The sequence below is a fragment of the Podarcis muralis genome, chromosome 15 (assembly GCF_964188315.1).
Source record: "Podarcis muralis chromosome 15, rPodMur119.hap1.1, whole genome shotgun sequence".
NCBI lineage: Eukaryota > Metazoa > Chordata > Lepidosauria > Squamata > Lacertidae > Podarcis > Podarcis muralis.
Window position 1 is genome coordinate 7,054,043 of NC_135669.1, and position 11,875 is coordinate 7,065,917.

At 44.4% G+C, this 11,875-nt stretch overlaps 1 protein-coding gene and 1 long non-coding RNA gene across 3 annotated transcripts in view; one reads left to right on the plus strand and one right to left on the minus strand.

Annotated features, from left to right (window-relative positions):
* The window catches only part of LOC114585101 (uncharacterized), an 18,498-nt gene extending 13,240 nt beyond the window's left edge, over positions 1–5,258 (plus strand). Inside the window, exon 2 of the long non-coding RNA XR_003703812.2 lies at positions 4,897–5,258. This is a non-coding gene — a long non-coding RNA (uncharacterized LOC114585101). The remainder of the gene's footprint in view (positions 1–4,896) is intronic.
* The window catches only part of BAG4 (BAG cochaperone 4), a 13,987-nt gene extending 3,516 nt beyond the window's left edge, over positions 1–10,471 (minus strand). The window contains exons 1-4 of one of the 2 annotated variants that reach the window (XM_028707379.2): positions 10,158–10,471; positions 3,953–4,054; positions 998–1,252; positions 2–256 (exon numbers count right to left, since the gene is read on the minus strand). In XM_028707379.2, the coding sequence (XP_028563212.2) occupies positions 2–256; positions 998–1,252; positions 3,953–4,054; positions 10,158–10,331 (786 nt within the window). In that variant the 5' untranslated portion in view covers positions 10,332–10,471. Of the gene's footprint in view, position 1; positions 257–997; positions 1,253–3,952; positions 4,055–9,786; positions 10,031–10,157 lie in introns of those variants that run through there. The other variant, XM_028707380.2, reaches the window with a different exon arrangement.
* Positions 10,472–11,875: the final 1,404 nt, after the last annotated feature.

The following is an 11,875-nucleotide window of genomic DNA, read 5'->3' on the forward strand; positions in this document are numbered from 1 at the left end:
CCTTTGAATTGTTATTTGGAGCATGTGGAGCAGATACTCCACTAGGAGGCCATGGAGGAGAGGATTCTGCAACATACTGATTCCCATGTCCTGTTGATGAAGGAGACCAACCATATGGAGGATGCATTCCATACTGGAGAGGAGGTCTCCAGTTTGTATCCTGAAGTCTTGGCTGAGGTGGTGGCGGGGGCCTCTGTTGTGGAATGCTGTGATTGCAGTCGCCATACGGATAGGGTGGGACTGGAAAGTTTGGTGTCTGCAGGCCGAAGGAAAAATGAGATATGGTTTCTTCATGTAGCCTATGAGAACACATTGATTAATTAAATGTTGAGACCCACCAAATAAGACTAAGCTGGCAGTTAACTGCAGAAGCAGGGATCCACAATTCTGCTTGTCAAGGCAAGAGTTCACACTTTTTGGTGAGGGTGGCGAGAAAAACTCAAGCCTTGTGTCTCCAACTTAAGCTGTAACTTAAGACATGAATGCCAGGAAGGAAGTCCCATCACCTCAGGAACTCCGAGTAAGCTTACAAAGGATTGGAATGGTGATACCGTATTTTTCGCTCTATAAGATGCACTTTTTCCCTCCTAAAAAGTAAGGGGAAATGTGTATGCATCTTATGGAGCGAATGCAGGCTGCACAGCTATCCCAGAAGCCAGAACAGCAAGAGGGATTGCTGCCTTCACTGCGCAGCGATCCCTCTTGCTGCTCTGGCTTCTGGGATTCAGAATATTTTTTTTCTTGTTTTCCTCCTCCAAAAACTAGGTGTGTCTTATGGTCTGGTGCGTTTTATAGAGCGAAAAATACGGTAGTTACCAGGAAAAACAGTAACTTATAGGTTTTGGAGCTTTAAGAGATGATTATATAAGCATCTGGCATAACAGATTAAGGTCTATGAATGTTAAAGACAAGAATAATTTAATAGTATGTCAATGGTAGAAGGATGCAGCCAATCAGTTATATGACATTATGTCACCAGCCCACACTAGATCCTTACCTGTGGAGGAGAATATCCTGGTATTTGCCTCCTCACCATGGAACCTTCAGCTGGGCAGTCTGGTGGTGGGTAGTTCCAGTTAGAAGCTGGTGATGGTGATCTATATACATTGGGAGACTCTGTGGAATATGGTGCATGAGGATGCCCTGAGGAATAGTAGGCATTTGATTGTGGGATATTGGAATATGGTGGTCCAGTCCCAGAAGTAGAGTATGGAGTGCCATAAACACCATTTGTGTAGGAAGGATCAATTCCCTAGAAGATAAGAGGGTAAATTATTTAAAACCAACCTTGATTGCACAGCAAATCAAGTATTATGTCTCAGGAACTCCTGGACAAGAGCTAGTTATGCTATCAATTCCTGGGCCAAAGATGGTTCCTTTATTTTTTATCAAATAAAGCTCAGTAGGTGTCATTTCTGCAGTGAATGTAAAAGCCACATCCACTGAGCTTTTTCTTGACCATGCAGGCCTTCAGTTACAGGTAGCATAGAATGCTGTGTGGGCCCTGCTATGCACAATCCTGTTTCAATGAAGAATTTGTTGCATCCCTCAACATCAAAAATTCCCTTTGGAACCAGGCAAGGCACCAATACTATTCCAACAGCGGCTAATACAGACTCTGCTTACCTAAGCAACACAAAAATTGGCTGTCAGATTTCTGCCAAGTGCCGAGAGATCCTGAGAAGTCTGCATTCCTGGTCATTTAGACCGCACATTTTCATAGGGTTTGTTATCTGGGCTTAATGAATCCACAGCTCTCTTATTCATATTGTAAACCCAAAAGGATGGAACCTCATCTCCTGGTACTCTGCCTTGCAGAGTTGCAGTACTCAATAAATGTGAAATGGTCGCTCTGCCGAAGAGATAGTAAACCACCAAGTGCCCTCTAGTGGGAATATATTAGAAGTTTTAGTGCCTCTGAGAAGAGATTTGCCATATTTCCATCAGTGATTTCTGGAAATGTTTGAACAATACTTACTTGAAAGAGATTGCGCACTGTTGCAGATTTTCTCTGCAATCACCCAATTTCTTGCTTGCATAACCGTTTTGGAAACAACTTCCCACCTATTTTGGTTGGTTGCTTTCAACTCACACGTTCTCCAGCTCTGAAGCAAGTTCTGCTTTTTAAAATGTATTAAAAATGCACCCTGCTCGTCCTCCAAAGAACTTAATGTGGCAGGTGGGGCAGCATGGTTTTATTCTTATTAACGAGCTGGTGTGGTTGGCTAGGTTGAGAATTGGTATAAAGTAGTGGCTAAGACCCTGGTTTAAATTCTTGCCTATGCCCACACTTCACCTTAAACCCTTCCCATCTTAAATATGACACAATGCTCATCTATGTTATAGCCTCAGATCTGTACTAAAATCAGGCCCATTTGTTTAATCCAAATGGAAAATAAATGTTTGAGGGAAACATTTATAACATAATTTAGTGCACAAGTTACAAATATAGCTTACATAAATATGTGTATGTATACGATATTTATATAGCATATTTTTAAAAGTAAACAAAACACTATGAACACCCAACAGTGTAACAGAAATATGTAACAAGAGTGTACTTTGCCTAAATCCATTGGTTGAACTTCAGATCTGAGCATGGTCTGAACTCAGATCTCCAGATCAAAGCCACTATGCCACAACTGCCCTTAAGTAACATTTCTCTATTATTGTAAAAGGTAAAGGTAAAGGTACCCCTGCCCGTACGGGCCAGTCTTGACAGACTCTAGGGTTGTGCGCTCATCTCACTCTAGAGGCCAGGAGCCAGCGCTGTCCGCAGACACTTCCGGGTCACGTGGCCAGTGTGACAAGCTGCATCTGGCGAGCCAGCGCAGCACACGGAACGCCGTTTACCTTCCCGCTGGTAAGTGGTCCCTATTTATCTACTTACACCCAGGGGTGCTTTCGAACTGCTAGGTTGGCAGGCGCTGGGACTGAACAACGGGAGCGTACCCCGCCGCGGGGATTCGAACCGCCAACCATGCGATCGGCAAGTCCTAGGCACTGAGGTTTTACCCACAGCGCCACCTGCGTCCCCTCTATTATTGTAGCCCAGCAATAATTAGCAAACTTCAGTGCACATTTACAAATTGAACTCTAGAAAGTTCTTTAGTAATCAGATAACAACCTTCATCTGGGAGGTGGCAACAAATGAACTTAGGGATGTACTTTGAAAGGACTATTAAAGGAGAATGGCATATTACTGGTACATGGTGCTATAAGCTTGGGCCTTCAGGTTAATTTATCCTATCAGAATGTATGTAGAAGATGATAGCAGCAAAGTCTTGATTTCAAAAACAAAGCTTAATGGTATTAATCATTGCTAAGGCATGCTCACTTTTTTACAATCCTTATTTCCCCAAGTATCAGTTATTAATGCTCCTTTCAAAGTCTATACTAGTATTATTATTCTAAAGAAGTAAAACTAAGATATAGTTGCTTCCGAGGATATCACCAGTCTCCAGCAAGGCTGCCTTTAGTAGCAAATGGAACAAGACGTTTTTGAACCAATTGAAGAGTTTATTAGAACCACACGGGTACTTTGGATAAGGAAGAACTTGTTCTGTAAAGAGCAAACAGCCTTGTATCAATATTATTCTGAACAGACTACACTGTTGTATGACAGATCTTTTAGTGGGAAATCTGAGACAGGTCATCTAATGAGCTTTACAGGCTGCTGTGTAAGGCAAGGGAACATGTGTAAAGGTCCTCCTTCATCACCGCAACATGATGGGTCATGGCTTTTCACACCCGGATGCTACAGCTACATAGGATGGTACAACTGTAGTTTACAAGGTCTTCCACAAGTAGTAAGCCTTATTATGATCACCACTTGTCAGTATGAAAATAACTTTAACATTCTTTTAACATTGGAGTGCTATCCACTCTGTATTCAATAACCAAATATTTCCATGAGAGACCACTTCTCAGACAAATTGTCCTATGACTATACCTGGCCTTGGAGCTCTGGTCCAACAGAATATGGGCTTGGGTAGGGACTTCTGGAAGATGAATTCCAGTAATGCGAACCATATCCATGATAAGGGGGGTGCTCCTAAAGAAAGAAACAAGATATTCACTTCCTGAAAATCATCAACATGTCTTGAAAATGTATCAAAATCTTAGAATCTTCTAGTTCCTTGAATTATTGTATGTAGCCTAAAAGGACTCTGGATGTAGAAACTGTTAATGAGGGTTTCAACAGACCTATGCATAGTCAAAAATTATTTTCTGCCAATCCATGGCAACAGAGCTAAATTCAGCAGACTTCTGGTAATAGGAGGTTTTGCTTCCTTCTTTCTCTTGCAAATACAGTCGTACCTTGGCTCCCAAACACCTTGGGAGTTGAACGTTCCAGCTCCCAAATAATCAAAAACCAGAAGTGAACATTCTTTTGGAAGCTGAACATCAGCCAATCAGAAGCCACGCTTTGGAAGTCGAACATTTCACAAGTCACACTGACTTCTAGAACGGATTCTGTTCAACTTCCAAGGTACGACTGTAAAGCCCAGTTCTTCCAATATGCAGCTGGGCCAGCCTCTTAGATAGTCTTATCAGCCAAGCCCCAGTGGAGAGGCAGGTTGAGCCTGACTAAAAATTTGTGGTGAATGGTGCAGTTTAAAGAGTAACAAACTTTATTTCAGGCACCGGTTAGTATGCAGGGAATGACGCTATTCTAACTTCAAATTCAGGGTCAAACTAGATGTGAATGCAAATAGCAGCTGCCCGGCTGCTATAATTTTTCTGCTCTGCTGTGGTTGTGACAGAAATCATTCTTTTTACACTGCTGTTTGCATTTACGGTATATAGATATAAAAATAGTAGACAGGATCATATCATTGTCTAAATAAGCAATTTCTGGTTCAAATTAAGAAACTTTGTTTTTAATATTCCCAGGGACAAAGATGAAAAAAAGTCTACACAAATGAAGAAATTCAAGTTTTTAAAGAAAAAAGAAAACCAAGCAGCTTCAGTGCACAGAATGCTAACTGACAGTTGCAGGAATGGTGTGACTTGAACCAGAACAGACTGTTCATATGACAATGTTTTGTTGCAGGAACCCCAATGGTTCTATAAAATTTTAAAATAAGGGCCTGATTCTCATTTCCAATAATTCTGTATTCACTCACCAGAACATTGGAAGGCAGGAGCATATTCACATCTCAGTGAGCAATTACAGAAAAGCTTGCTTGTACACCTCTTGATACATTTTGTTTTTAAGTGAAAGCTAAAAAATCATTAAAAATTCCAATATATTATTATGGCTATGGAATTAAGTTGGGTCAAGCAAGCTTAGCTATCCCCTCAAAGGTGTCCAAGTACAAAAATCCCAAAATATTAACACATTTTTGTATAATCCTTAAATTTATTTTTTCCATGGCAGTTTACACGACTTCACAAGATACACAAAAGCAGCAAACAGCAATAAAACAGTGAAGAATAATATACAGTATTAATAGCAATCCCAGCAGATATAAAATACCTTTGAGGTTAAAAGTTTGGGGAAATAAGATGGACTTTGCTTGGCCCCTAAAAAGTGGAAGCTTAGTGGTAAAGAATCTGCTTTGCATGCAGGAGGTCACAGGTTCAATCCTTGGTATTGCCAGGGAGGGAGGGCTGAAAACATCTGCTGACCTAAATGCTGCAAAGCCAATGCCAGAAGCTAGAAGACCAAATGGCATGACTCTGTATAAGGGAGCGTCCTATGTTCCTAAAAGACATCAACATTGACACCAGATGAGCCACAAGCTGGGCACTGTAACCTCCACTGTTGCCACCCCATTTCGCTTAAGACAGCAGAGGCAACTGGAGAACCTCATCTGGGGAAGATCTCTGTATATAGGTATCTTGATATGGCAGAAGATGTTCACTCAAGAATACAGTCACATGCTATGTTGGGCTTTTAAACATCAGCACTTTTGTGTTCAAAAACAGACCGTAAGCCAGCTGAGCTCTGGCAAATTGGGTTTCCAACATCCACTCCTAGTTAGTAACCTAGCAAATGTATTTTGAATGTAGTGCAGTTTCTGGATAGCTTTCAAATGCAGTCCTACATACAAAGAACGGCAGGGGTAGAACCTGGAGGTAAATCAGAGCTTGGTAATTATTTAAGGGACGCGGGTGGTGCTGTGGGTAAAACCTCAGTGGCTAGGGCTTGCCGATCGCATGGTCAGCGATTCGAATCCCTGCGGCGGGGTGAGCTCCCGTCTTTCTGTCCCAGCTCCTGCCCACCTAGCAGTTCGAAAGCACCCCTAAGTGCAAGTAGATAAATAGGTACCGCTTTATAGCGGGAAGGTAAACGGCGTTTCCGTGTGCTGCGCTGGTGCTGGCTCGCCAGAGCAGCTTCGTCACGCTGGCCACGTGACCCGGAAGTGTCTCCGGACAGCGCTGGCCCCCGGCCTCTTAAGTGAGATGGGCGCACAACCCTAGAGTCGGACACGACTGGCCCGTACGGGCAGGGGTACCTTTACCTTAATTAAACAGCAACATACAAATCTTTGGGTAAAACTGCACTGTTGTATTTCATGCTGGCTTCTTTTTGCAGTACTTGAGATACCCCAAATACAATTCACAATTTTATTAAGTCATAGTTCCTCCACTGGCTCCCTCAGCCAATAAAGCGAGATGAGCGCCGCAACCCCAGGGTCGTCCGTGACTGGACCTAATGATCAAGGGTCCCTTTACCTTTAGTTCCTCAGTATAGATGACCTAACTAGGAATATGGGTTGGGAAAAATATACTCAAACAGGCAGAGAAAAACTTCATCTTTCCAGTGATTATATTCCCTATCATTGTAGAAAGTTACAGCAACCAAGGCCAATCTGCAGCAAGTGTTGCTGTGACGAAGTAGCTTTAAATACAGACACAAAGCAGTCTTCCCAAAATAGCCATTGTACAAGAATTGCACACAGTAATGGAAGGAATCAAGATTAGAGGTCAATCTTGCCAGAAAGCTTTGTAGCAACTTGCTGTTAACAAAATGATTTCTCAGTTTTGGGTTTTTTAACACCATATACAAAGCATTGATCATAATTAAGCCTATACAGCACCTTTGTATCATTATGATACTATAAAGATAGGCTAACAACTCCAATTAAAATTTTAATAAGGGCAAACTAGCTTGGTTTGGGGTTGCTTCAGATACAATGCTAAAGGGTAGTTGAGCATTATGAGAACAAGTCATAGCAAGCCTGAGACTCATGCTCTGGTTACAGGTAAAACATTTGCTTCCTGGTTCGTAAATATTCCTGGTCAAATAAACTATGGTTTAATGTGAATGCGTTCATCACTGCTCCATTATTCCTACTTGTTTTCTAAGTCTGGAGGGAAATTACAAACCAGAGACTGGTTTCATATTAAAGGTAAAGGTAAAGGTACCCCTGCCCGTACGGGCCAGTCTTGCCAGACTCTAGGGTTGTGCGCCTATCTCACTCAAGAGGCCGGGGGCCAGCGCTGTCCGGAGACACTTCCGGGTCACGTGGCCAGCGTGACATCGCTGCTCTGGCGAGCCAGCGCAGCACACGGAAACGCCGTTTACCTTCCCGCTAGTAAGCGGTCCCTATTTATCTACTTGCACCCGGGAGTGCTTTCGAACTGCTAGGTTGGCAGGCGCTGGGACCGAACAACGGGAGCGCACCCCGCCGCGGGGATTCGAACCACCGACCTTTCGATCGGCAAGCCCTAGGCGCTGAGGCTTTTACCCACAGCGCCACCCGCGTCCCGGTTTCATATTACATACAAACTATTGTCTTTGGTTTGTTCCCCTCCCAAGAAACCACTAGCAAATCCTGGCTTACTGCTCATGGGAGGAGAGGAGAGAAACAGCAAGTGCTGTTCATATGTAATGCGAAGCCAGCCTCTTGTTTGTTGCCAATCCCTCCCACTCCAGCCTAGGAAAGACAGGAATGGAGCCCACAATTCCAGCAATGTGCACAAGCACATTAATATTACTTCTTTACCAAGAGCAAAATAAAGATTCTGAAGGATATCATACACTCCTCAACTGAATATAATGAATAGCTTCAGATTCAGCCACATCTTCAAACTAAATAGGACTGGTGCCTTATGCACTTTTCTCACTGCAGGTTTGACAAGAAAAAAATACAAGCTAAAAACACAAGTAAGTAGTTAAAACAAAAACTATAATACCCCCTTCCCATAAAGACATTTAAAAGGCCGTAGAATATTAATCAGCCAAGGGCCTGGTTGAAGAGGAACATTTTTGCCTAGCTCCTAAAATATATGACGGCGCCATGCAAACCTCCCTGGCGAGAGCGTTCCACAAATGGGAAGCCACTACAAAAAAGTGCTGTTCTTGTGTTGCCACCCTCTGGACCTCTTGTGGAGAAGGCACATGAAGAAGGGCCTCAGATGATGAATGCAGAGTCCAGGGTTGATATGCAGAGAGGCAGTCCTTGAGGTATAGCAGTCCTGAGCCATTTAAGGTTTTATAGGTCAAAACCAGCACTTTGAATTGAGCCCAGAAGCTAATTGGCAGTCAGAGCAGTCAGGCTAGGATAGGTGTAATACGCTCAAATCATGTTGCCCCAGTGAGCAACAAGGCCGCCAAATTCCGCAGCAGCTGAAGTTTCCGAACAGTCTTCAAAGGCAGCCCTTTTAAGTAATCCAGCCTAGAGGTTACCAAAGTATAGACAGCAGAAGTTAGGAGGGCAACGGGGTCACCAGCTGAAGCTGATGGAAGGCACTCCGTGCCACCAGAGCCTCAAACGACAGCAGAGTATCCAGGAGTGGTCCAATACATCCACTGCCTCATCTGCAGATGTAAAGGAGAGGTAGAGCTGTGTGTCGTCAGCAAATTGCTGACAAAGTATTCCAAAACTCCAAATGACCCCACTCATGTAGATGTTAAATAGCACGGGGGAGTAAATTGAGCCCTGAGGAACTCTACTGAAGGCTCCATGGGGCTGAAAAGCACTCCCCAAACAACATCCTCTAGGAGCAACCATCCAAATAGGCCCAGAGCAGACACAGAGCAGTGCCACCTAACTACCCCCAACTCAGAGAGCCGCTCCTGAAGGATACCTTGGTCGATGGGATCAAAAGCTGCTGAGATGCTGAGGAGAATTAACAATTAACATTATTGCCCCTGTCTCCTGACAAAGGCCATCATACAGGACGACCAAAGCAGTTTCTGTGCCAAATTTCATACACCATAGCACAGCTCTGCCCTTACAAACTGTTAATCAGTTTTTGCAGTCCTCCCACCTGCAAACAAGTGGCTCCAATGTACAGTGGTACCTCGAGTTAAATACTTAATTCGTTCTGGAGGTCCGTTCTTAACCTGAAGCACCACTTTAGCTAATGGGGGCCTCCTGCTGCCGCCGCGCCACCGAAGCCCAATTTCTGTTCTTATCCTGAAGCAAAGTTCTTAACCCGTGGTACTATTTCTGGGTTAGCGGAGTGTGTAACCTGAAGCGTATGTAACCTGAAGTGTATGTAACCCAAGGTACCACTGTATTAAAATGACGGCTTGTGAGGGGACAGGATGGGGCACCCCACATAATTCAAAGGAGACAGAAAGCAGCATAGACCCAGTATCACTATTACAGACATCAGGTTTGCTTCTCACCCTCCTCCTCCTCCACTTCCCTTCCAACTTCTTTTCCTTTTGTGCCATGACATTTAGATTGTAATCCCGAGGGGCAGGAACTGTCAATAACAGTTATCTGTTCTGGACTGGAGCGCAGGGCAAATCAATTTTTTTAAGTACGTAAGAAGGGGGAAATCGCCTGGATTGAGAAGACAATTACACAGTACAAGACTTACCATTTTACTAGTGTCAAGTGGGTTGTTATTATTTTTCTCTCCCCTCTTTCCCTTATGTGGACCCAGCCAGGTCGCCTGTCCCTAGTTCAGTTTGAGCGTGAAACGAGGAAAACCCAATGCATCTGCCCTGCATTAACCAGCACACATTTTCCTTTCGGCGATGGGGCGGCCCGGGCGGACCAGTCTTCCTTCCCTCTCGCCCCGCTTTGGCTCCCCTTCTCTCCCCAAGGGGGTCAAAGCAGCAGAGGAGACGTAACAGATGAGAGGCGCACGTGGCGACGCTCAAGCCTCGAGGACACCGGGAGGGGGGAGCCGCCTACGTCACAGACCCTCATAAAAAGGAGGGGGAGGGGGGAGGACTCGGCCGTTACCTGAGAGCCGCCATAGCCGGACCGAACCGTTCTCTCGCTGCCGCCGCCGCCGCTGCGATGCCGCGGGCACCTGCGGCCCTCCGCGCCCCACGGCGGTGGCGGAGGAGGCTCGGGCTCAGGCCGGGCCCGCTCCACTTCCGCCCCGTGTAACAGTCTCCTCAGCGCCGCCGCCATTAAAGGCTCTTAATTCTCTCCTAGTCCCCTTGAGAAAGCAGTGCGCCTGCGCATCTCCTTCCTGTCATAGACACGCCTCCTCCTCCCTGCCTTATCGTAAACAGGCGTTTCGCCAGCTATAGCATTCCCGGATGAGGGGAGTTCTGAAAGATTGGCGTGGGTTGTTGTTGTTTTTTTGCCTCTGAGCGACGTCACCAGCCGTCGCTGACGTCTTGCGAATGAGACCCGCAGAAGCATCCCGCGCGAAAGCATCCAATCAGGAAAGCTTTCGCCTCCGTCAACCCGTTAGGGTAACCCTTGAAGACCTGGAGAGAAATGGAATGGGTGCACACCTTATCTGGGAGGAAGTTCCATTTACTTCAAAGGAGCTTGCTTTGCTGCCCAGCAGACACGGGCAGATCTGCGGTCTTTGGTGATTCTAGCCTGCAATTATGCCAAAACAGGCATTCAAAAGGGGTAAACTGACCTTTAAAGGAGCATAAAAGTGAAACTACCACACTGTATTAAATATAAAAAGCATGAGGAATGCAAGTTTATTTCTACAAATGCATACTGTACATCCAAAATTAGCCAGACTTCATCAGAAAGTGCTGAGCTTTCCTGGAGTCTGTGCTGACTCGGAACAAGTTCTTGGAAATCTATATTTTCAGAATCCCTGCAGGTGTTGCTACTACTATGGTACTTACAACTTGCAAGAAAATGAAACCTTCCCTTAAAGTTTTAGAATGTATAGCATATATAAACATAATAAACCTTTGGGAGCTGTTCGGCCCTTCAGAAATTAGAGATTACACACAGACCAATTTTGACTATCTTAACCAGGTAGTCAAGGTGTAGGGAATCTTTTGCCTTCCAGATGTGCTCTGATCATGCCTGGCCATTGGCCAAGCTAGGACTCATGGGAGTTGTAGTTCAATAACATCTGGAGGGCCAAAGATTCCCCACACCTGATCTAGTCCATATACTTAAGGTCAGTTGATGATTTCTAAGTCCAAAATAAGCTCCTCTGTAACAATGTAGTGGGAATCCTTGGAGTTTCATCCTTTCCAACAGCTTTAATGGTAGAACCTCAATTTGTGAATATGCAACTTAATCCCACCTGCAAAATACCAAGCCTGAAATAGTTTGGGGGGGGGGGAGTAGGTGACTACCAGCAATGATGACTGTACTCAGTGAAATCTTCTGCCATCATCAATGTGTTAGTCTTTGCTGCAAGAAACTAGCATGCCTATCCTGGAAAGAGTTATGATGCTAAGAGTGCTAATAATAATGCCGACACAACACAACTGTTTATTTGCCATCAGTATTTGCAGTAATGCTAGCAGCTAAACCAGAAATAAATATGGTTCATTTACATAAATAAATGAAGACAAGCTCTCACACATATGTGCATATACAAAACCCAGAAGCAAGCTAAACCACATCAGCAGAGAAGATACATGCTCTGTTTGAGCGCACTTTTCAATGGTTTTGTGTAGTCCAGAAGACCTTGTTTACAAGGCTATTGTACTGCCAACCTTACTATATGCTTGTGAAACATGGAC